This window comes from Ammospiza caudacuta, chromosome 3, assembly GCF_027887145.1.
Source record: "Ammospiza caudacuta isolate bAmmCau1 chromosome 3, bAmmCau1.pri, whole genome shotgun sequence".
Classification (NCBI taxonomy): domain Eukaryota; kingdom Metazoa; phylum Chordata; class Aves; order Passeriformes; family Passerellidae; genus Ammospiza; species Ammospiza caudacuta.
The window spans coordinates 55,763,994-55,790,161 of record NC_080595.1 but is presented as its reverse complement, the minus strand read 5'-3'; the positions used below and the strand labels follow the sequence as shown (position 1 = coordinate 55,790,161).

At 42.4% G+C, this 26,168-nt stretch overlaps 2 protein-coding genes across 9 annotated transcripts in view; one reads left to right on the top strand and one right to left on the bottom strand.

The window, feature by feature from the left end:
• Window positions 1–14,812: 14,812 nt before the first annotated feature.
• LOC131555445 (collagen alpha-1(I) chain-like) lies at window positions 14,813–17,233 on the bottom strand. Its single transcript, XM_058801484.1, has 2 exons — window positions 16,460–17,233; window positions 14,813–16,126 (listed from the first exon to the last, which is right to left on the bottom strand). The coding sequence occupies exons 1-2, from the start codon at window positions 17,231–17,233 to the stop codon at window positions 14,813–14,815; spliced, it is 2,088 nt and encodes a 695-aa protein (XP_058657467.1).
• The window catches only part of HIVEP2 (HIVEP zinc finger 2), a 136,973-nt gene continuing 126,822 nt past the window's right edge, over window positions 16,018–26,168 (top strand). For 6 of the 8 annotated variants that reach the window (XM_058802484.1, XM_058802482.1, XM_058802489.1 and 3 more), the window contains exon 1: window positions 16,018–16,390. The gene's annotated coding sequence lies outside the window, so the exon portion shown is untranslated. Of the gene's footprint in view, window positions 16,391–18,446; window positions 18,801–26,168 lie in introns of those variants that run through there. The other 2 variants (XM_058802488.1, XM_058802487.1) reach the window with 1 other exon arrangement.

Genomic DNA, 26,168 nt, shown 5'->3' with positions numbered 1-26,168 from the left:
ATGAACCACTAAGTTTAAAGGGAAAATAAATGAGCATAATATTAAAGCAAAACAAAAAGCATCTCAGAATGAAAAGTATGCGTGAAATGAAAGTATGTGATAGTGGCAGGAAGTGATTGCATCCTAAGTCCTCTACCTTTTTTCCAGATTTTGCATTATTCTTCAAACTCTAAAATTATAGCAATGGATCAAATAATTTTCATAAAACCAAAACAAAACCTACTGTTATTCGTTTGAGCAGATATACCATGTGGAGTTTGTTACCATTTGCTAATTTTCAATTCACTTATTAAGATCATCTCTCATTTTTTAATTTTCAGTAATCAGTGTCATTCTAGTTATGAAAGCACCTCTGCAGTCTAGACAGTACATACTCATTTATGTGATAAATAATGGATAAATACTGAGTGTGCCATTAGCCCTTAATGCAGTAGATTGATTCCCTGCAGCACACACTCTCCATCCTTGTTTTAGCACTTATGCCACCTGTCTCTTGCACTTACTGTATGATGCTTCAATAATGTGAATGGGGTTCCCTGATCGTTCTTAATTTAGCTCATTTTATCATCTCGTAAGTAGGCTGGCATTGCTCTGACAGATGTGCAAATCACAAGGTGCCTCACTGCTGCCTTTGTGATCGTTGTCATTACCCTGCCCAGTGTTTTCAGCACAATGCAGATTGCATGAGGGTGACTGGATAGAATCACTAGACCTGTTTTCTTTCCACAGATTTCCATTTTAACATATCACTACTGCTTTGGCAGTGTGGCTGAGACAAAGACAGTTTGCTTCAAGTCCCTGCTCCCATCTCCTTCAGCTATAGAAGCATGGATCCAAATGGAGTTAAATTAAATAGACAGATATCCGTAAGTCACCAGGGCAGGTTGGCATTCAACCAAGATTTTGAAGGAACTCAAATGTGAAATTGCAGAACTGCTGGCCAGGTTGTCTCACAAATCTATAGAAAAAGCCATTATGCCAGACTGCCAGTGAAACTTCCACTTACAGGTAGAAATTTGTGATTGTATTTCATCAGTACATAAGGAAGATTATGTACTGATCAAGAGTTTACATATAGACTTGTTTTCAAATATGTGTCTATAGTTTACATTTAGATTTGTTACAAATATAAGTCTATAGTTCAGTGAAATAAAATTCTTCTGTTGCAGGTTCTATCAATCTAATTAATAATTTATTTGTCCTTACATAATGCCTTTGTTTTTACTTTGATGTTCCTAAGAGCCTTCTTACTTTTGATAGCCCATTGCATTTAATCTTTATATGGGTAATACAATATTCAAGTGCTGCTATCCTGTTTTGCATGGTTCCCTCAGTTCCTGGTGTTCAAAGTGAGAGGTCTGTGGCAGCAAGTGGGTAGCAAATTGCCATCAAGCTGTTAGTCTGTAAGGGCATATGCAAATAACTTAAACGTGGAAAACCTTTTTTATGTGACCTGAAATGAAAGATGGGTGAGAGAGAGCAGAGAAGGAACAGATACAAGAAACTGAAAGGGTAACATTTTTCCCCAAATAATCCAGGAGTTAAAGAAATCATGAAGTATGTGAGAAAGTTTGTTTTAGTTCTGCCACGTAGCAGAACAAACTATAATCTGCAACTTCCACTTCTTGTTCTGTCTTACTTTTTACAGGATATGCTTGGGTGGGGAAGGATTCTAATTATTTTTGATGACTATATATTTTGCATAAACAATAAAATACTTTATTTTGAAGTTTAATGTTCAGGTTTCATCTCTGAAGCAGGACTGAGGATTTATTGTGACCTTAGCTGCTGACAGCTTGTTTTATGCAAGGGAAAAAGTGTCATCTGTAGAAAATTTGACTGTTCTATAGCTTAGCCTTTAGGGTGCTCATGTGATGATAGTGAGGGAGCAAGTCTGACTCTGCTCTCTGCCACATGTCATGCTAGTCATGCTCATCACTTGCATTAAGCCAGGGAGCAAAGATTTGGGTTCCCATTAATAATAATTTTCTTCCTTGGTTAAGAGGAATCCCCAGGCATGGCCAGGGAAATTGACAGGTGACACTATTTCCTCCCTCAGTAACAAAAACCTCCTTGTCCAGAGAAAGTTTATCTTCTCATGAAAATATAGACTGGATAAACTGGAAAATATGCCACATCAAGGCTGTTGACAGCACCAAAAGCAAAATTTCTGTCTATTCAGATGAGCCAGAAGGTCCCTGGTCTGGTTGCAGCAAAGTTCTGCAAAAGATGTTTCCTCACCATCAGGTCATGCCTGTGTCCAGCTGTCCAGAATGAGATTTGCTCCTTCACTGTCTGCCCCAGCCTGGAGTGCTTCTCCTCCGCTGTGGTCCTGCATGCCTGGCTGAAAGCCTGGCTTCCCCCAGAGCAGCTCCTCTTCCATGGGAGTCTGGGCTTGAAGTGAGCCTCAGAGTGAGTCACAGCGGCCAAGATCCTGCCTGCAGTAAATCAGGGGAAAGCCAGTGGTCCCACTGTCCCCTCAGCTTTCTCCCTTTCAGGAGGGAGGAGATGCAGGACCACACTGTGAGCCACAGCTTACAGGATTCCTGCTTAGCCTCACAGAAACCTCACTGAAGGAAACCAGCGAGCATAGTTAGCTTTGCTGCATAGATCATGAAGCATATTTAAATAATGTAATTCAGTTGCTCACTGAATATGCTTTTGCTTTAAAAGAAGACTAAAAGAGGAACAGTAAATGAAGTAGGCACATCTCTGTATTTATAGATGCATAAATTGCTTTGACTGTAGTGAAAACAGCCAAAAAAGATCAGAGTGCAAGCCCGTTCAGTTTTACCAACAAAAACTTTCTTCGAAGGACTGTCAGAAAAGGTTTCATTTCTGTGTAATCTATTAATTTTGTGGGAGAAAGCTACATCTCTTACCCTCAAATTAAATTTATTTACCCATGCATAAGGGAGAAACAGTGAGCCTGAGAGATGCCCTGTGATTTAAAATTCAGTAGATTTTGTTTCTGATTCCATTAGGTTATTTCCTTCTTGAATTTCAAAGACTTTTAAGCAACTGAATTATGCTACACTGGAAAATCCCACAAAACAATCTGACTTTCAGAAGAATTATTATTATGGCTGAACCTTGGAAAAAGGAGTAAGAGGCCAGTTTAAAATACTAGGCGTATCTTATTGTCAGCTTTATGACACTGAGCTGCGTTCACTCTACTTTTCTTGGCAGGTTTTTGCATTCAGGAGAGCAAAGTTGTTTCAGGCTGAAAATAACAACTATTCATGTCCTTCAAATAACACATCCCATGTATCTTTACTGTCAACTAATCTGATTCGTGTACATAAGTTATTGCCCTGTCAGTTTGTCAGAAGAGACCTAGTATATATTTTCTTACTTCAGGGGAAAATCACAACAGCCTCAAGAAAAATCTTGTGCTGAGTACCAAGATGTGTCAGATCATAGAAAAATGGAAGCAACAGGAAAACAAAGGCAACACAGTCCCCTTCTTTCCATGCCAGCCCATCAGTGCTGCAACTTAGTTTACCCCAGTTGACTCCTGATATCCTGTGAACTTGGGTATTTGTTCTGGTTCCTTGCCCACAATCCCACCAATGGAGTAAATTACTGGACTGAGACTGGGGACCAGTTAAACTTGATGCTGATCCTACCACATTCATTTCCAATGGCATTAAAAAAGTTCAAAGCAGTGATAAAAATCTCCCGTCAGTGGGATTCAAACAGCTTATCCCACATTTGTCCCTGTGAAAGCATAGCTCTACTGCATGAGGGAGAGCACTGGGAAATAATTTTTTTTAATCTGTATATCTCAAAATATATATGGGATGCAATCGCTGACAATGACAGCAATTGCTTAACATCTGACTTCTGATAAATAGAATCTGACTTCTGATAAATAGAATATACAATATTCAGCATTTACAAGAAATAGCAGGTTTTTAAAATATCTGGACAAATAATTTAAAATTAATAGAAAAATCCTATACCCATGTCCTTAGCAAAAAAAGTTACATGTTTCTATTAAAGAGTTAAAAAATAGTTAAAACTCCCTACCTCTCTTCTTAAAATTCTTCTTAGTAAATCTGTGACTTTATTCTGTCACTTCTAAATAGCTAAAGTATTTTTTGAGGGGCAGTCTCAATCCCAGTCTGTCCCAACAAACTAGCACACCCAGTATGCTGTGCTCAGCCAGTGCTAGCAGGGCTCCAGCTCCGTGGGAACAATGAGAACACGTTAGTCTTGTCATCTGGAATATCCATTTAGCATCCTGGGTTTTTTTCAAGTATTTTAAGTTTTGTCTTCATTGCAGTTTCCTTTAACATAAGTCCTGTAAAATCTGAAGGAAAAAATACATAGTCAGGTTTCATATTGATCGGGGATTATCTAACTGATGGAACTGTGATATGGTAGAAAATGCCTTTTACCCTCTAAAGAGAGAAAAAAATATTGATCACAGAGCCTATGAAACCATTCTAACTATTTTAAAATGTTCAGCTGTTCTACATGTTACGAAAGTCAGTTTATCAGAGTTATAAATAACAGAACAGCCCACTAAAAGTCAGATTAATGCATAACAATCCCAAAAGCATTCCATCAAGGAGTACAGTCATTTGGGGAGATAGCTTTAGTCAGTTTATTACTAACCTGACTGGACGCTCAAGATACTTATAATGGATTTAATTTGGTAATAATAAATTATTGCTTATGCTAATGGTGCTATCCAGATTAATAGGTTTTAAATAGTTAGAGCTGTTTTATTGTCTCATCCTGACTAATGAGCTAGTCTATATCTGCACTGTACATTGAATGATGGAGACCAATAACTTGAACAGTATCATACAGTGGTATCAGTATGGGACATCAGAACATTTTTTTCCTTATACATTGAAAGGTAAAGTTGAATTTTTTGAAAGATTATGAACGATGAATGTGTGCAACAGAAACTGTAAATAGCTGACAGAACATTGGGAAATTGGTTTAAGTGCCTCGCCACTCCTCACTCAAACCATCTGTCAGGCACTTCTCCAGTAAAAAAAAAGAAAAACAAACACAATTTTTAGAAATGTTTGTTCTGCAAATGCAAATTAATACTTTTAAATTTCTTTCAATTCATGTAGAGGTTTATGTATCTTAAAACATGTCTGCATGGAGATATGGTGGCTGTTTAACCACTTGAGAAAAAGGTTGTGAAGGCCCAGGCAGGCCATCCAAGATGAGTTTGAATTCTCTGTTAGCTTTGCTAAAAGAGGAATAGAGAGGCTGAGGACACACAGGGTATGGTTTGACAAGTGTCTTCAGCTTGTGTCCAGTTCACCTGCATGTGCAGAAGAAGCCAGCCTTGCCCTCTCCCTACTTACTTTCCACAACCCCCATTGCAAGTGCATTGCTGATGCTGCTGGCAGCGCAGCTCCCACAAGTTCTCGTGCCAGGAGAGGAGAGGTGGTGGAACAACAGGGCTAGGGACATCAGGAAGGGGAGGTTCACATCTCTCAGTGACACCACAGACTTATGTCCCTTTAAGCAGCTCATGAAACTTCACTGCAGAGCCCCAGCTCAGCAAGATGCTCAAATATGTGCCAAACTTGAGGCACACAGGCTATTGATAAGAAGATAGTGAAGCATATGCTTTATTTTTAAACATATTATTAAGAGCTTCCTGAATTGAGATAATTTCCTTCTCAGTATTTCTCTTCCCATCCAGCATAACTTTATTTTTTCACTTCCTGCCAATATGTACTTCATTTCCCTCTGCACATTGCCAGCCAGCCCTCAACTTGCTGGTTGGCATCTTTTCATTCTCTTAGGTGGAGTGTGTGTGTGGTGCCACACTATTTTGGGAAGGCATTAAAGATACAGGGCAATAAAGATACAAATCCTCAGGGATGGGCCCTGGCTCATTGACTACTATAACAATAACTTTGTTGTCTTCTGTGTTGTACGAGTCCTGTAGAAAATTAAAGAGAACCTAATTAAAAAGCTTAAATATCTTTAAATAAGTTTGGATTCAGATTTCCATACCAACCTCTTCTGTTAGCAGAACCTAGGGTATGGAGGAAAAATCTAGTTCTGCACCATTTCTCATTGCTGTCCTGTCTCCTGTGGCCTTGGAGAGGTAGATAAGGGATATAAAAAAGCTTGTGAGTACTGCACTGTAAGTCAGCTAGTAGGTCTGAGACAGTGTAAGTGAAGATCCCAAACTGTAGACAAATTGAGTTCACCAGATACCTGATTTGTTGGCTCCAAATATTTCTTTAACCAGAAGATTTTATTCATAATTTCACTAACAGCATTTCACTGAAGCAAAACTTGAAACTCTTTGTTTTCTCAGTACTTGCAAGTTTGTCAGGCATTCCACAAACCTTCTTCTTCAGTTGTGGGCTCTTGAACAGTACAGAATATGCAGGCAATATCTTGTTATATTAATGTAAATGGCTAATACCTACCAATCTCTGAAGTTCTGCTGGGATGATAATAGATGACTGGTACTGAAGAGGACTGGCCAATCTGTTCTGTTGGTTTCAGAAATTTTTTTTCCCCCGCCATGAGATATCCTACTTGTTGTATCTGGCTGCTAGAATATTTTTTACATTGTATCTTTTGACCAAAATCAGAGTTAAATTACACTTTAGAATATCTGTTGCCTACAGTCATCGACTAGTCATATTTTGGTTTGTGCACAGAAGCTGAAGATGCAATTTTGATCTTTTGAAAGAAAAGAATTTCACCTAAAATATTTAACAGACCTTTACACCTACCTGCAGCAGAGAGGTTTGTTTTTAATTTATTATATGGCTGTGAGTGCCTATTGCTCATAGCACACAGGGTTATCTGCTGCCAACTTTTCTGCAGTTTTAAAAGTTTCTGGATTGTTGAAATATAATTACAGTTTAAGTGAAGATTAGAACAGAACTTTGAATTTGCTGTTTTATTAATTTCTACAGTCCACAGACCTTGAGCCAGGAGCACTGCAGTAAGGCCAGAAGTGAATCTCTTTTTATACATGTTGGTATCCATGAACATACTTTTCCCAGGCTTCGTGCTAGTTCCTTGCCAAAACATTGTAATTGTGCTGGCAATTTCCATTCTTAGTTTTTGGGTAAATATGCTTCTTAAATAGTCTGACAATGTCCTTATTGACCAAGAACACAATTCGACTCTTTGCCCCCCCTCCCTCCCCTGCCTCCAGCAGTGATGCGGTGGTGACACATACTGAGATTACAACTGAAATTGTTAACAGAAAACCTCCAATGAATGTAGCCTCTTTGAATTAATGGTGTCCACCTGCTTGAAAAATCCAAAAATTTTCAAAAAGTAGGAAAACCATGTACTTGCATACTCATAGTCAACTAGAGATGGGGCCAAACTGTCTAGGGTCTTCTCCTAGAGGTGTGCAAGAAATGTCAATGTCTGTGAGTAAGGATGGAGGGCATAGAACTGTGAAATCTAGGACACTTAAGCATTTGTTTAACTTTAAGCCCAGGAGAACATCACTGAAATCACTGAGGTTATTCCTGCACTTAACAGTAATTATGCCTTTACACACCAGCTTGACTTCAGACTTGTCTGTACTGTACTGACTGTGCAATTTTACCCAGCTCCCATTGATCAGAATTATTGTGCAGCCCTTGGTGGGTCTAAAGTGATCTTAGACATTCCATTAGAGAAACATTGTTTCCATTACCATTTACAATTTGAACATTTTAAAACTGTCATTAAAATATGTAGCTTTATAACATACTTTTTTTCATATATGTAGCAGATGGTTACTTACTGGCAACTGGTCATGTATTAATTTTCAGAAACCTGTTTCCTGAATATGATTAATGACTCACATCCCCTTCATATTTCTTTACTCCAGATGAATGGTGTATGGATTCTGAAATGCAAGACATATGCTGAACACCTAATTGGGCTGCCAATGGCTCAAAAATATTATAAGTTTAAAAACTCAGGTAATACAAAGTTTGCTGCCTGGGTATTTCTCATTTACAAATCTGTGGTATTCAAGAAATAGAGTTAATATTGATATTTTAGCTATTAGAATTGGTTGCATTATGACAAATCAGTAATTTGTTGGAGATCTTTAATGCATTTTGGATTTTAAACCAGAAAATACAACATGCTCTGCAATGTCTCTTCCATTATGAAGAAGAAAAATAATTCAAGGATGAACTGAAATTTTCATTGAATGCTCCTCCATACAGTCTTTGAAACTGAAAATAATTTCAAAAGCCCAAAAGTTGTCAGACATTTGCAGAAAGAAAGGCCAGTTGTGACTGGAAAAAGCCCCGTGAAACAACCCACCATAAGTTAGTAGGAAGATAAGAGCTGCCATTATTTCAGCCAGATGAGAACTCCATGTAAATTGTTGTCCTCAAAGTGGGGCCAGTTACACTACTTAGGGAAAGAATTTCCTCTTTTAATCTCCTATAGTTTTTCCATGATACACCCACTTCTGCCAGTCAGTGAGTGGTTTAGGGACTGACCCCTAAGCATCTGCACATATATGAGCTTTTTTAATAGCCAGTAAGGGATTGTCTCACAGCTAATGAGGCCAGTCTTGTTTTCAGACATTCATAGTCAGGCACCCCACAGCATTCTTCTGCCTCAGGCCTACACTTCTGCCATGTGTTGTGTTAAGTAAGTGGGGTGGGGGTTTTCTTTGCCCGTTAAGTCTGCTGAACCTCATCATTTTCTTGATGGGAAAGAAGAAAGATGGGAAAGATGGCACCATGTTATTTTTCAGATTGTGCCTGAGCAGAAGAGTGTTTAGCGTGTGCCACCTGCATCTATACAGGTGTAATACTTTTTTATCCCTTCTGTTTCTGAATTACTCTGATAACAGTGCTTGCATTGGCCACTGGGCTGATAGTTTTGCTGGACTGTCTGCAGTGACTTATAGAACTTTTTTAACTGATAGTAGGTATAGACATGATGGTGAGTCTAGAGTTAAATTTCTCCCTGTTTTGTTCTTGCTGACAATGAATTTTATTTTTCTTCTATGTCTTACACATGTGTAACCTTGAATGGTCCAGTTTCAAGTATTACAGAGATTTTGGTGTACTGTATGACAAGTTGGTTTAGACTAACAAAACTGGTAGAAACACTTCAAATTTTATTTTGCACATCCTCAAACTGTTAATCCATTAAGATATTTACTCTAAACTGCATTATTTTATTTCTTACATTCCAGCAGAAGTTTTGATGACATTCTTGCTGAGAATTATTGAGAACAATACTTCTGAGGAATAAGTCAGTTCAATACAGAAGTGTGAGAAACTTAAAAAGCACATATTATCTGTAAATTTCAGTGAATCCCAATTTTAGAAGTTTTGATCATCTATTGTAGTGCATATAACAGAATTTATATTGCTGACTCAAAAATGAAAGGCTCTGATGAACCTCAACACTGAAAATTTTTCAGTTGAGCGGTTTCACAGATATTAATAAAATCAATTGGTCTTAAATTATTTTTTTATGATGATCCACTATTACAACACTTGAAACAACACTGACATCTGTTCCAACATTTTTGGTAGCCAAAATAATACATGCTGTGCATGAATAACTCAGTGGTGTTAGGCTCAGGTAACCAAAGGACACTCTCTAGGTGTGTCAAACAGCAAGTTATGACAGCAGCTGTGTAAAGTTTGCTTTGAGCTTGTTCAACCAAATGATTACTTGAAGAAAGTGCACCCACCATCAGAGGCAGCTACTGCCTGGCAGTGAAGCTGTTCACTCATTTGTTAAAAATGCCTAACTAACACCTAAACTGCAAATACCATTATGTCAGTACTGCCACCTCATCTGTGTGTTTTACTAATTATCTACAAATCGAGTATTTTCTTACTTTTGTAGAGATAATTCTTGATATTTATCTCATTTCTGGCAAAAAGTGGCAATGTAGGAGTAACTGCTTTCAGATGATTTATCAAATTATGCTGCTTACACATGAATTAGATGGAATCGGCCTGGATTACATTTGCTCATGTCCATATTCATGACCTTCCAGTTGCTGAGTTTACAAACTTTCATAAACCAAAGACTAATTTCTAATTCAAAACAGTAGTGTGAAGGCCTGGAAAGTTCAGAAATGGGAAAGAACTTAAGAAAGTCCAAGACATATAGAAAGTGGCTGAGGTCCTTCAGTAGGTGGCACACTTCCCTCTCAATCAGTTGAGAAGGAAAATATTTGCAGGATGCTTGGGGCTCTTGCCTGTGGGAAGATACCAGGGATGCAAAACCAGGAAGGTAACCAATGTGGTTAGGAAGGTTCCCATGACATGTGCCAGAGGAGTTATGGAGATAGGATAATGTGGTGAAATTCTAGATAGCTGCAACTTAGTTAATGCAATTTTTCTTATCCAAAGTGCCCCCTGCCATTTTGAGATCTCTTCTTTACTCTGTTTTCAAGTTGTCACTACTCACTGTTAAGAGTGGCCTGCCCCTCTGCTCTCTCAGCCCATACATTAAATTCTCTATGCATGAAGCACTGGAGGTTTCTTTGAATTGGAAGATGATGCAAAAGAGTTGCCTGTTTGAGAAGAATGCTAAATGAAAGGCTATCAGGGCTAATGGGAATAAAAATAGGTAAGATTTTAGAAAATTAAGTCACTTAATAGTTCAGGTTATATATAACTCAGAAGTTGCTAAATCATGTCATGCTTTTGGCAGGCTCTTACTTCAATTGTTCCTATAAAAAATGGGGCAGGGTGAGGGGGAGAACTGTCCAGTATAGAAAATTGCAGGAGCTAGTACTTTATATTTAAAGATAAATAACCAGTGCTTGGTAACATGTTCCACTTGTCAGCAAGGCAAAATATTTTTTTTCAAATGCCTAAAAGTCTTTCAAAAACTTAATTGGATTGTGATGTTAAAAAGGACAAGCAAATAAAACCTGGCTATAGAACTTACAAGCTTTATTTATCTCACATGAGAAGTGCACATAATCCCTTGCCTGAGTTTCGAGTCAGCAGTGTAGATTTTCCTATTCAGCTAGTCAATTAGCTATGAAAAAAAAATTAAAATGAGTAAAAGTAATCAAATTTTATTTAAAAAACAGTTTCCCAGGATTCACGGGCTTAAAAAAATGTTCCCATGAAAGGTCATAATTTCAGAAAATTCTGCCTTTTTCATTTTTTCACCCTCTTCCAAGGTCAAGTGATGACATGTTATTATCAAGTTGTTGATGCACACAGCATGTTAGTTCTGCATCTGGAAATACTTTATGTGAAGAAAATCACTTTTTTTTTTTTTTTAAGGAAATCTCAAGATAGCAGAAAAATATTTTTCCTTCAGGAAATACAGCCATTTGTTCATTAGCAGGCAAACAGGACTCCCCTTCCTTTGGGCCCTCTGCCAAAGTTATTTACACACAGGCTTGTTCAAGCTCACCACCTTGGCTTCGTGCTCCTTCACACCATTTGATACTGTATGAGATTGGAGCTGTTGTGCATAAAGGAGTGCTTCACTGTGACTCCTTTGTGTTCTGTGGAGGAGTCATGGGCACACTCCCCTGTGAGGAAAGATTACCCTTGTTTATGTAGGAGAGTAGACAAACAAGATACAGCAGCCTGGATTCAAGGAACACATAGGAAGAGGTGTTGAGAGGGTGAAATGGCAGTGTCTTTTCCTCTTTTCTCATATGATAAGATGGCACTTGAGCAAAAGGAAAACAATATGTACAAATGAGAAGGTGGAATGCTGTGGCAGGAAATGCATTTTTATCGTATTAAATGATATGTGAAACTTATAGCTTCTAGTTATCTCTGAGAAGAGCTTGAGATGGTCAGTAGAAGGTAGGTATCTCTTAAAGTAAAAAATCAGTTACCTGAATTAGTACTGCTCTTAAAATGGATTTTGTGACGTATTTGACACCCTAAGTAAAGTCAGAAGCAAATGCAGCCCTTTTAGTACTCTTGCCAACTCTTCTGATCCATCTGGGTCTCCCTTGGCACCCTCCTTGCTGGCCCCAGATCCGCTGGGTGTGCCCTCTTGGGATCTCCATGTGTCCCTAGGAGGGACTGGTGGCTGGGACCCTCACTCCTGCAGGCTGTTCATCGCCCAGCACCCAGCTCAGGGCCCTTCTCTCTCTGACGAGCAGAGAAACAGCAGGTCAGAAAAATGGGAGAAGGAATATGGGAGGAAACTCCTGTATAAACAAGGACAATGTGTTTTAAACATTACTGGTAGAAAACTCGTATTTATTGATGAGGAAAGCCATTCACATAGATTCCCATAGATTTCCTATAGATTTTCTAACTTTTAATCAAACTTTAAGAAAGAGGATCTAAACAGCAAAATAACACCACTAATTTTGTTTTGCACTCCTACCCTCAGAGACTTTCAGAAAATTGGATACATTTGGTCAATTTTGCTTTACACTGTTCACAGTGAAATCAGTTAAGAGGTATCAATGCCTTATATAAAGGAATTGTCCCTTTTGCTGCAGTTCTACCTGCAGCAAGTTTGTGAAGAATAGTATTGAGCTTGTGGGTACAGGTTTGGAGACAAAGTAATTTTTTCTTAAGAAAGGATTAATTCTTTTAAAATCATTAGCTATTTTAGGAATGAATGGTTGTTTAACATTTCAACTCAACTGCACTATTATAGAAGAATTATGTAATGCTGTCTATTACCTACTTTGAGAGCAGCACGGTTTACAAAACTGATGGATTCTGTGTGCTCTGAGATCAAACCAAATTTTCAGAATAATTTATAGCATTTAATAATCTGTGAACATCATTGCCGAATATTGTCATTGTATGTTGTGTTTGCTGTGAGCTGAAGCTGTGATGGCCAAGGTGCTTTCCAGGCATCAAGACTGACTTATTTTTTGATGAATCTGCAAAATCTATATTTAAATATTAGCTGTAAATCTTACATCTGAGACCTCCCTTAGTTATCTTCTTTGTTACAGTGATAGTTTTATTAAATGCTGGGTGTAAACATAGAAAAAAAAATCCAGAGGGAAATGACAGGATGGTATGAAGCAAGGACATCATCATTAAGTTATGTTGTTACCATGAGTAGGCGAGAGAAAGTGATTCAGATGTCTGATGCCTCTCTGCGGAGTCAGTGGCAGGAGTCTGGGAGGAAAACTATCCCAGCATCCCAGCTGCAGGCCCCTGAGGGACAGTGCTCCTGCCTCCTGCTCCCTGGGGGACGGGAAAGGGGCAGCGGTCGGGATGAAGGTCAGTCTGTGCTCACTTACACCCACTCCCCTGCAAGTGTGCACAAAGAGGGAGAGGGCTGGAGGAACCCTGGGAGGACTCCGTGCCTCTTTGCCTGGGGAGGTCTCCTCCAAGCTGAGGACCCTTGCCGCTACAAGTTGTGCAGCTTGTCAAAACCTGCTCTGGGGCTTGAGCCAAACAAATTTTGTGGAACAGTGAGGGTCTCTCTCTGAGCACAGGTATAGCTTCACTCTCTCCCCTGGAAGCACTGAAGTGCCAAAGAGTTGTAGCTCCAGCACATACCTTGTAGAGCCACAGTGAAGGAAATGGCTTTGGCTCAGATGGCACATGTGGGAAATGTGGGAATGCACACACAGTACAGCTTCTTGAGGTAACCAATGTAATTGGAAAAAGACCCTTATTTTGAAAGGCATTATGGAGAAGCATTTTTTTACTTTGCTTTGAGACTGATTGTAAATAAACTCCTATTCTGAACACTGAACATTCTGTGGCCTGGTCTCTGTGACAATAAAAATGAACTTCTGAAGTCTTGCAAGAGGAGGAGAAGGGATGACAACGCTGGGCATACGCAAAGAAGTCAAAAGTGCTGGTCAGGAGTCTGCAGCCTCCCAGAGGGGAAGATAATGGCAACCATCATTTGGGGTCAGAGATAAATTATAAATGCTGCTGTTGTAGAAAACAGCAGGATGGGAAAACCTCAATTTGAAACAAATCCTAAGCACTCCCATTTCCCATTGACTTATTCTAACATGACATCAAATAAACATCACAAGCCCAAAGTCAATATGTTTGCTCAGACAGAATAATTCCAGTCAAACAATACTCAGTGTCAGAAATGACGGTATCACTTACACCAAAATCAGGAAACAAAGACAGACATGCTCACGGACATAACAAGGAGCCAAACCCTCTTTGTTCAGCCCTCTCAGTACTGAACATGTTTGTAGGAGCAAGCCTTATTTGTAAAAGAAGTCATAATTTATCATGAAATTATGGTCACACGATCCTGTGCCTATATAACTTGAGGGAAACCCCAAGAAATCCCAAGAGTCTCCTGCACCTCCTGGATTGAGCAAAATGAAGCACTGTGAACCTGACTCAGAGGTCACCAAAATTAACAGGGGCCAAAGACCACAATAGCATGAGATTTTTATTAATGGATTCTATGCCCTTTTATGTCCCTGTATTGCCAGCTCTGAGCACTGAGTTGTTATTAGTCCCTAAAAGACGCATGAACAACTTAAAATTCTTAGCTACTAAAATTATGAAATAATGGTTTTATTTACTCTGGCATCTACCATAAGAACCATTGTTTTCAGGATTTATGTATAAACTTTTTCCTTTTCATCCACGAGACAGATTTTTTTCTTGATTTCAGTCAAAAGAATAATCTCAGATGCCAAGTATGACTTTCGATGTCACTGTGATGGTGCTGCGAGTTGGCTACACTTCAAATCGACTTCCAGTAATCTGTAAACGCGGCTGAATGGATTCCCCAAAAGAAAATTTACTCTGAACAATAAGTGAAGACCTGCTGTCAAAAACCCAGCGGGCGCCGGTGCCACGGCAAAGCCAAAGCAGACGAGGCCAGGCAAGGGACCCCCGCACTGCCGGAGCGGCCGGGAGAGGGAACCAGCCGGTTAGGCTTCGCTCTCCGAGCAGCCGTGGCAAATCTCAGGAATACAAACGCTGTTCCCCGCATCCCGCTCAGGTTTAACTAATTCAGAGATAGTGTGAGCGGCAGGACCCGGGGCGTGTGTCGGTGCGGGACCAGGGCCGGGTCCTGCTTCGGCGAAGGCTCCGAAAACCCGTGCTGGGTTCCCGACCACCGCGGAAGGGCGGTGGGATATCTCAAGGAAGCACGGCCGGGAGGGAATTTCCCCTGCAGCGCCTTTCTGCCCCGAGGCCGGGGGCTGCTGCGGGAGAGCGACCCGCCGCCGGCCCCGGCCCGGCCGAGCCCCTCCCGCCGCCCCGGGCACTGCGGGCCCCCATTGGCCGCGGGCAGCCCCGTGAGCGGCGGCGGTGGCTGCGAGCCCCGTTACCCGCGGCGGCCCGCGTCCCGCGTACCCCCTCCCTCCCGGCGGCGCGGGTCGCTCCCGGGGCCGGCGCTCCGCTCCGCTCGGCCGCGGCGCTGGCGGCGAGCGGGTGTTGCAATAAATGCGTATGGCTGCGGCACAGCCCGGGGCGGCGCGGCGGGCTGCCTGCCCTCCGGGGCGGCGGTGAGCCCCGCCGGGCCGGCCCCATGCGCGCCCCTCCTGCGGGCCCACGTGCTGAGGGTGAGCGAGGGCCGCGGTGGTCCCTGCCCGGGGGAGACCCGGGCTCGGCTGCGCAGCCGGGCCGGCGGCCGGCACGGGGAGCCCCGGCGGTGCATTGTTCTCCTTGACAGATAACGCGATCTCGGCCGGGCGAGAGCGAGGGGGTGGAGGGGCCGGGGGAGAGAGAGAAAGGAAGCGGAGGAAGGGGAGGGGGCAGGAGGATCCCGCGTCCTCGGAGGAAATTCTCAGGCCGGGAGGACGCGCGGCTTGCGCACGGCAAGTCGGGACTGGCTCTCCTGGGAGTTCCCTCGGCGAGGAGGGGGAGGGGAGCGGCGATCTCCGCCGGCGGGGAGAGGCCGCGGCTTCGCCCTGCGAGGCCCTGCCCCCTCGGTGCGCGCCCTCCCCGGCGCGGAGCTCCCGCGGCTCCCGCCCCGCGCAGCTCCCAGGGCGGGCAGCGCCCAGCACCGCGCCCGGGAGCGCTCCCGCCGCCGCGCGGGGGGACCCGGTGACGTCACGGGCGGCGCGCTCCCCGCGCTCGCTCCGCGCTCGCCGCCCTGTAACTTCTGTTCTGGGAAGTGGTGCCAGGAATAGCCCGGCGGAGCCGCCTGCAGCGCGGAGCGCTCCCTCCCGCCGCGGCCAGGGCGGGCTGCGGCTCCCGGGCCTCCGCCTCTCCCCCGTGCAACACCAGCCCCTCCGCCACTGTCAGGGAGATGGTGATGAGCCTTTCCAAAAAGAGGGAGAGGAATGACCTGCCTTAAGATAAACGCGTGAAGCGGGCGCCCCTTGGCCGCTGGAATATCTCTGTCTGTCTTTATATATAAAGAAGCACCGCGAGCCGCCTCACTCCGGGCGAGCCCTTAGCAAAGGAGCAACACGAGCGCCCGGCGGGATCAGCAGCAGCAGCAACAACAACAACAAGGGCACCGGGAGGGCTTCCCTCCTTCCTCCTCGGTGATTTCCCAGGTGAGCAGCACCGGCTGCTGTGGGCAGCCCCCTCCTCCCTGCCCGCCGCTCATTCCCTGTCAGCGGCACCAGCTGACAGCCGCGCCGGGGCGGCGGGGCTCGGCTGCGGGGCGCCGCGGGGCCGGGGTCGGGCCGCGGCAGGCAGGAGCGGGGTGTCCGTGGCCGGCGCTCCGAGTGCTGCCCGGGGCTGCGGGGGTAAATGGAGGGCAAGGCGGCGGGAGGGCGCCTGCGGGGGAAGCCGGCGGGGCTGTAAAACCGCCGGACCGGTAAGTCACCTCTGTGGCGGCGGCTCCGGGCGCTGGCAGGCACCGGCACCGTCCCCGGGGCACCACGGCCGGCGGCCCTTCCCGCTGAGCCGGCGCAGGAGGGGGACACGGCGGGGACAGGCCTTTGTCGGTGACACGCCGTTAGGAAATGTGGGGAATACCCGGCTTGTAAGTGTATGCAGATGAGGAGAAGGCAGCCTTGCGTAATCCCCTCCTGCGGCGGGGAATGGGCATGGTCACCGCCGGGGAGAGGCGCCCGCGGGGGGGCCGACCCGACGGGGCACTCAGCGCGGCCTCCGGCGCCCCGGGAGCGGATGGGGGGGCACCGAGGCAGGGGGGGCGCCCGGGGCCGCCCGGCGCGGCGGAGGGCAGGGCGCCGGAGGGAGCGGAGCGAGGGGACGTGCCCCGGCTGCCAGCGCGTCCCCGCGGGGGTGCCGGACACGGGGGAAGTGCGTGTGTGTGCGGGGACACCCGGCACCGCGCCGGGGTGCGTGTGCGAGAGTGCGTGTGCGCGCTGCGCCGCGGTGACTGTTCCCTGAAGTGGGTGGGACGTTGGCCCGTTCCGGGAATGTTCCATGACGTGTAAACGCCACAGGAAGGGGGTTAACGAGGGGCTCGGCCGGGGCCGCCGCCGGGTCCCTCCCTTTCTCCCTCCCTCTGTCCCCCCGCCCGCCGGCGGGGCTGCCGCGGGGGCCGGCGGGGGCACGATCCCTTATGTAATGCGGGGTACGTGTGCGGCCGGCGGGGATTATGTAAGCGGCACATCCGCGCCTGTCGCATAGGATATCGCATAGGACACACCGCCGCACGCCGGCTCCGCGCCGGGAGGCGGGCAGGGGCGGCGAGTTGCCCCGCCGCGTCCCCGCCGTGTCCCCGCCGTCGGGGTCAAGCGGCGGGGGGGGGAGGCGGGGGAAAGCCCCGGGTTATCCCGGGTCATGCCCCGCAGCCCGCCCCGACCTTCCTGCCGGGGGCTGGCGCGGCGCACGGCCTTCCCCTCGTGAGAGGGAGCCCGAGGCCGAGGGCACGGACGGACGGAGGGAGGGAGGCTGGGTGGTGGTGTCCGGGCTCCCGGTGCTGGGTGTCCCCAAGAGCCCCGGCCCGCGGGTGGGGAAGCCGGGGGAGGCCCCGCCGCCCCAGCGCGCCTGGCCCGGGGTCCCGGCCGGCCGCCGGCCAGCACATCTTGTCTCCGTGGGCAGGCGGCCGGGGCTCGCCCCGGGACAACGATAAACCTCCTCAGCGCTTAATTTCCCGGAAAAGGGTTCTGTTTTTCTTATTAGTTGGCACTAATGGTCAAACTTTTTTTTTTTTTTTTTTTTTTAATGTGATAGTTGCAGAAATGAAACTTCTGCTGAGATACTAAAGAGTTGGAGTTTTTTGGGCAATAGTTCTTAAATACCTTTTTAAACTAAAGTAATCGAAGTATTAATGAGTTTCAGCAGAAACATTTAGCTAAATAGTTTCTCTTGTCTCATTTTAAAGTGAAGCCTACTTTAGTATTAAATCTGTCTGGGTTTGTACATTATTAAATAATAGAGGGGGCACTAAACGTTTTATGCTGACTTAGTCAAGGGTGTCGCTTTTTCTTTATTTTTTTTCTGCTAATGAATTTATACTGAGAGCTATTACGAAAGAAGTAAACAAAGTGGTCAGGGTGGCAGAGGAGAAGCATTGCTGGCTGGGTCTGTATTCCTCTGCTTCCCGGAGCTGCGTGTGCGGGCGAGTGTTCGTGCAGCTCCCAGCGCAAGGGGGCTCCGGTCATCATCGTCAGCAGTTCTGGGGACACCGGGTAATTGGAGTCATTAATAGATTAAAGGAATTTATGGTCTAACGAGGTACAAATTCAGTGGGCCCAGTTTTAAGTTCTGTTGTTGTTGTGGATTACCACTGACTACCAGAGGAATTTGATCCCCGAGTTATCAGGACACGGTGTGGAATCCTCAATATTTTTGATAGTGAGGATGATATACAGGCATGCTAAAAAAGTGTATCTGTTTTTCAAAGATAGGAGAGTCTCTGCCTGTTGGATTTGCAGCACGTGAATATATTTAGATAGATGCAGTATATCCTGTAGTTTATATTTATTTACACTTAGATGTTAAATCTTTCCTGATCCTTCCACTCAGGAGATATTTCTGAAACTTCAGGTATGGATTATCTGAAACTTTCTTCAATATTTGTTTTGCTTTGTCTCATTTCTCGAAAAGTCAAGTGTTGTAGAGTAGACTGAGAGGGTTTTTTCATGTGAGTTTTAAGAAGTATTACTGTCTTCTGCAAACGTATTGAAGATTGCTGTGGTTTTCAGCTATGCAAAGGCAGCAGTAATACAGTACAAAATCAGTGTGTCATTACTTTTGTTGATCGAACAATCCGCATTTTCAATGTTTTGTATTTGTTGTGTTGATGTTATTTTCCAATGGCTGTTGGGCATGGCAGTTCTGTATGTCCTGACTGAGGTGACTTCTTAAAACCTCACTGCTATGGATTAGGATAGAATCAAGCAGCACTTGTCCCAAAGCACAAATGCAGAGGACTTTTAATTGTGTATCTAAGTCCAATTGTGTGGCAACAGTGCAGAATGCTTCTTTATAAAGGCAGATTATTAGATTCTCAAGTGACTAGATTGCCTCATATGCGAGATCTGTTTACAAACCTTCTTGTTACTATGAGGACAAAACAGAGAGCCATATGCATTCATGTGGTCCTTGCTGAATAATGGTACATGTGTCTACTTGAGTGTTTGGCAGTATATCATGTTTAGTTTATGTGGTGGCACCCTACAAGGCTATTCTTTTTTGACTTTTAACTATTTCTAATACCATTGGTTGTACTTAGTTGTGTGAGCAAATTTATGACCCCGGTCTGCATGTTTGTACCCAAGCTGGACATTTTTAAAGCAGGACATTTATTGTTGAGCATTTTGCCAAACTTCTTTGCTTATTCATTTACTTAGGTGCTTTTAAAAAAAGAATAAAGGTGAATTGGATTTAAACAGAAGTGAAAGAAATGAGTACCATTTTGTATGTCCCTCTGCTCATCATTTTTGGTCAACAGCTGGGGTAGTTACTGTTACTGCTTTTGTAGTTTAACCATATTGGGTAAGGTAGTGGGAATATAGGAGCTGTGTGCCTGGCAGAAGTGGTTTACTGAGTGAAACACTGCATTACTTGCCCATCGAAGAGAAAAATGCTTGCTATTTAACAGTATTCCTGTATGCAAGTCATAGTAATGTATAACTCACAGTAATATGACTCGGGTTATGAAATATGGCTTGCCATCCTTCAAATTTGAGTGTGGTGGGGTTTATAATAAGCTGTGGTTGGTTATATTGATAGTTATCTGTACAACTCAGCAAGTACTACCTGCTTATAGTTGATTCTGCCTAAGGACTGCAGGTAAATTGCCAGGGCTGAGTATTGGCTTCCTCTGTCCCATCATTATTCAGGCCCATGAAAAGTTGGTTCTTCATGTCAATGGTCTTCACACAGAGTAAAGAGAAAATGTTTTATCTGTTTTACCTCAGACTGTCAGTATGTGGCTTTAAATTATTGGTCCTTCAAGCAGGAGGAATGCATAATTATTATTATTCTTGCGGGTTAAAGGCTTCAGGAAGAGTTAATTGTTAATACTTTTGGGAGTTGAACAGCAGCGTTGAGTGCAGAGGCTGCATACCTTTGTTATTTGAAAAAGGTCCGATAAGTTACAAGGAAACTGCTTTAAAAATTCTTTTTTTTTAAGAGGCAGGTTAATTTTCTTAAGATTTCTTAAACAGCATCTCTGAAGTAGCAAGCTACAGATTAAATATTTTTTAAGTTATTTGGCTTTCTTCTGTATTTAACTGTTTGGAGATTTTTTTGTTTGGTTGGGTGTTTTGGTTTTTGTTTTTTCTTTTCTTTTTTTTCCCCTTCAATATAATATCTAGCAGTTGCTGAAAAAGTGAAGAAACAGCAAGGGGAAGTATAAGCTAGATGGAAAATACAGAATTCTATTTTTCTCACATTCGGTCAGTAATTTGGGATGCTACATTTAAATAAAGCAGCACAGAATTATGATAGAACAATGAAAGTTTCAAGCTGGTTGTGCCATTCTGATGTGAAATAGCAGCTTTGCACAGCCTTGTTTCTCTTCTGGGGGCTTAAAATTTTTTGTAAGACTTTGCAACGATTCCCCTATTTCAGCAGGAAATATTAAAAAGCAGTTCATTGCAGTCATAATTTTAATTCTCAAGTGAAATTAGGACTTGTGAAAATGCTGGTCCGACAGCCTGAAAGAAAAAATCCACTGTAAATAGAAATATTACAAATTTTTCCATGACAACCAAGTAGCAAGCCCCTGTTTAGACTTCAAGAAATCATTAGTGAAATTAAAGACTATATTAAGGTCTGGAAACATCTGGGGTTTTTAAATTTGTTTTGTTTTTACTAAAATAGCAAGTGGGAGGTACCATGGACATCTTATTTCACCATTCTGCTTTGTTCATAGATTAAACGATTGGCTTTGCCCTCCTTACTCGTAGTGAGTAAGGATAGTAAAGCCAGTTTAATGTCTTATTCTACACTGGGTTGTCCCCAGTAAGCTTTGTCCCTGAGAACTCTCTTTCCCAAAGCTATGAGCCTGGAAAAGGTGCAGGAGGATATAGGTGGGGGGAACAATCTTATACAGTGTTTCAAAAACCCCAGCGTAGAGTAAGACATTAAAGTGCCATATGCAATTTTGTCTGTCAGGAATCGCTTGCCTTTTTCTATTGTCTTGTGATTAAATTCTTGCCATCATTGATATGGTCTAAACATAAAAGCTTCTTCTTGCTCTGAGAAAGTGTTGTGGGTTTTGGGTGCTTGTTTTCATTTGTCTTTCAGGCACATTCTGTACATCTGCAAAATGGTCACTGTTCTCTGTACGTCAGGGTAACAGCAGTGGGGTGTGGACCACTCTGGTTTTGGTTACAGTATTGCTTATGTTTCTGTATTTCCTTGTTCTGCCCTGGATGTGTCTCTTTTACTGTTTTTTGAACCTGGATATTGCCTTTTACTTGAATAAGAAAAAGCCTGTGCCTGCTTTTTCTCCCCTTCACTTTCTCTGGATGGGAGTCTCAGGGCAAGCCTACCCAGTAGTGTACCACTTGAGTGCTTTTCTGAAAGTGATACAGTGCATAAATATGGATTTAATTATCTGATGTAAATTCCCCTGGTACATGGTGATACTGATATGATCAGTTTGTATAGTGATAATATCCCCTTTCTCTGAGCTTGTTTATGCACATTCTATTGCTGTCAGTGTAAACTTGGTCTCAGCAAAAAAGTTCCTTCTAAGTATGACATGGTAACCACAAGTGATGTAATAATGTAGTAGGTAATGACTTTATGGCCACTTGATGTACACATGACTTTGTTTTGTTGCACCTCAATTTGTGTTTTACATAAAATTATTTTCTTGTTTTTCTGGTTTTTTGTTTTGTTTTGTTTTTTTTTTTTCCTGTTAGTTGATAGTTCTGCCCTAATACACTTTCCGAGCCTGAAAAATGCAATTCATGTACAAGAAATTTGATCCTGCACACCCCAAAAAAGAATAGTAAAGCATACATCTGTTCTTAAATGTGGAAGTTCACTTAATTGCAACTAAAGTAACTCGTAATGAACTGCTGCAACTCTGACTAAAATCTTAGATTTATGTAAGTTGCAAAAAAGGTGGGGAAAAGAATGTACAGTATTTTTTGAAAGTCTTAGCTTAATTGCTGTTGTGTCATACAGGAGAAGCTCAAGGTTTGACTGCTACAGAAAGTTTCTCTTTCAGGTAGTAGTTTATTAGAAATTTCATACAAAGAAAAGCAGTTAGGTAATTTGCATGTATAGTTCAGTTTAATAGAACAGTAAAAACTAGAGGAGGGAACGGGAATTGAAATTACAGTGTCAGGTGACATTTTAAAAGTAATGCAATAAAGTAGAGTTTGACCCTCTTCATAAGAAAATACTCAAAAAAAAAAAAGGCAGAAAAGTTCCAAGTTGTTTTCTATAATTTATGGTGGAGTTCAGACTTTTGTGGGTACAGAGAGTAGTATTGCTAAAGAAATGTAAAAAGCTGAAAGAAAGGTCTAACTGCACAGTGTAAGATATAAATCATCAGAGAATGTTGTTGAAGTAATATTATTTATTGAGCAGGTTTTCCATAGACCAACATCTGTGCTTAGGCAGAAAGGAGCTCTAAGTTTAAAAAATCTAATGGCACAGGATCAGGCCTATCAAAATTAGTCTTATTAGACAGTGGGGTTTTGTTACATGTTGGTGTGGGGTTTTTTTTTGTTGTTGTTTTTGTTTATTTTAGTAAGATAAAAGTCCCAGTTCTCTGTATTTATGTATTTGTGTTTGTGGCTTGCATTAAAACAAAACATGTGTAGTGCGTCAAGAAAGAATAGTATAAAATTATAACCAAGGTTACCCTTCCTTGACAACAAGACATGACACTATTTAGTTAGAGCAAAAACTATTCAGTTTAGACCAAAGTCAGTATTCAACAGAGACCTAAGCTGCTGGCATCTATTACCAGTCTCACAGATCAGTGTAGTTCATTTTGTGTGTAGTGTGCTTACAAAAGTTCTAGAAGTATGTGGAGTTTTATGTTGTTCTTCTCTCAAAGACAGCTAAAATAAATAGTTCAGTTAGCTGAAAAATAATATCCTTATTTGCTCTTAACTGTTGTCAATTTTTTGAGGATTGGATGTGATTTTCCTTCTTTCTGCACAAGCCTTAGCAATGAAAGAGACGCCCTAGAGCATCGTGCAGGCCCGTGGTTCGCTGACACCTCTGCACGCTGACAGTGTTCAACTGAGTCCTGTGTGACACCTGTGAAACTCTGATTCATCTTGAGAGTTGAATTTCTAAAACTGTTTTGTTAATGTTTTAGAAAAGAAAATCAAGTACACTTCATGGTCTTCTGAAACAATAGAAATGGGCAATTTTTGACTTATTTCCATTTAAAATCAGTTATGTTTATGAATGAAATTTCTGAAACTGTTTATGAAAAGCCTTTTAAGTGCATTTGTCTGAAGTAAAATAGTTCTTTAGTGAAAAAGGCATTTATCTTTGGCAGGACATTCATAGACTCCTACGGCCAAATTCCCCATCCTGTATAAGTCAAGAAAGTTCCTACAGTTTGGTAGAAACTGTAGGATTAAATATCAACTATGAGACTATAAAGTTGGACATCTTCCTGCTGTCTTGATCACCAGGTGAGGCTGTAATACTAGGCTCCTTGAGTAAAGAGATTTTGCTTTAAAATCTCTTCAAAGCTATGTGAATTTAATTTCTTCCAACATTCTTAGTAAATTCGTGTCAAACAAAACTTGCAGTCTGTTCCATTATTTTATGCTTGGTCCTGCAGTAGAAGCAAAATCCCTTTAAAAGTTAGTGAATATTTTCACAGAGCTGCTTGGCTAGAATATTTGATTTCTTAAGGTTTAAATAATGGATAAGCTACATGTATTTAATTTGTGAGGTACAGTTGAATTTTGATACAGGCTTAGCAAGATGTTACTGATACATCTGAAGAAATTTGCGTTAAGTGTAAGGGTAGGAGTAGTTTATATAATATACTTAGGAGGAAATTATGTTAGTGAAATACAAACTGACAGAAAGGTATTTGTTTTAGAGTGATACCAAATGCAGTGTTGCTGCCTCTGCAGTTGGTTTTTATGGTGGAAAATGTTGCGATCAAGAGGACAGTGAAGTTTGTCCTGTCATGTTTGATATGTAATATATTTTTAGTCTCTGATTTACCTGATTACGAATTAAATGCACAAATTGTGCTCATCTTTGACCTAATTTATTGTAGTGAGTAATGTTAATTATTGGTGAAGAACTTTATAGTCAGCCACGCATTAGTAAAACGACTGCATGATTTGGAGTAATTAGTAGGGCAATTTTGAGTCAGCTATTTTTTTTCTAAACAAGTAAGGCTGTAAATTGGAGCTGATATGCAGTAGTATGACAGCACCTTTATTTGGTCTGACAGGACTTTGGTCTGTGAAATGTGGGGAGGCAAAAGGATGACATACATTATGTTCATTTGCTCTGCTTTGTTTTTTAGCTCAGCTCATATAGTTGTTCAGTGATTCTATTAAATTAGTGATCTCTTCATGGAAAAAATTCAACCACTCTGTTTATTACCTATGACAGGCTTGAAGGAGAGGTGAGAAAGTAATACAGAAGAGAGTAGAAACATACCAGGTCTTCCAAATTTTTCTTTTGGAGCAAGGCCAGCATGTGTTTACATGTCACCTTGGAAATGCTTGTTTTGCTTCTGGGTTGTACAGATTTCCTCATGCAAGGCTGATAGACCCAAACGCTCCATGTGGGAGGCTGGACTGGACACATTCACTTGTGAAAGATGAGTGTACAGGAAGAACCTTTGCTTTAGTTTTGGTGTATGTCCTCTGTGTGATGCTTTATAGTGGTCTGGGGTCTTGACTCATTCTCCTGTAGGAGCAGTGAAGTAGCTTGCAGTAGGTGTACCCTGACTTCCCTTCCCCTGCTCCCCAGATCACCCTGTGCATGGCAGGAAAGAGAAAGACACATGGGATCATGGAGTTCCTTTATGCACACATCTTCAAAACTTCAGTGTGGCTTTTTTTCCACAAATTGAGTGAGTATGAGAGAAACCTTTTAATTTTCTTTCTCACTCACAACCTTATTAATATAGAAGAAAACAGGGATGTTAAATACACAGTTTTGGATGTATGCTGGTTGAGGATGAGGCTTTGAGGGGAAGATCAGTACAATGGGGATGGGAGGTTTGAATGTGATTGGCAGTGGATTATAATTGCCTACTGGAAGTTATTTTTATCAGATCAAGTGTCCCTCTAACCTACAGAATTTTAGTAACACGGTCTTTAGAATCCCTGTCCCTTCTCAAGTCATACAAGCATGCATCACTGGGTAACTAAGATCCTATGGAAGGCCCATTCAGGGTTACAGTGGTAACATCCTCTAACTTCCAACTTTGACATCTCCACAGGTAGCTTGCACACAGAATATGATGCTTCTTACCTTGCTCAGTGCGTGAAGGTATTTATTTTTAAATTTGCTTATGCATGGTTTTGATTTAATTTCTTTGCAGTATCATTTAATCTCCATAGTTCAACCCACTTAACTAGCAAGCAGGGGAGTAAATGAAACTAATTTTGATTTTCTTTTTCTCAGTCAAGTGGGTTGTCTGGTGAGCCAAAAGTGTAATAAATACATTTGATGGCTGTTTAGAGATTCACATGCTAGAAAACAGCCGTGTTTCTGTTTCCTTGCCTAATTCGGTGTCACATGCAGGTGATGGGATTATACTTGTCTTTTTATCTCAACCAAAAATGCATTTTTTTGATTCCTGCTTTAAAGCTTTTCCATAAAAATGAACATATTACAGCAGAAAATGGAGAGAGTTTGCCACATTGTGTGAAGAAATATTTAAGAATGCATGTCTAATTGTATACATCTAGACTCATGTATGTATATGTGATCATTGCTTTTACCTCT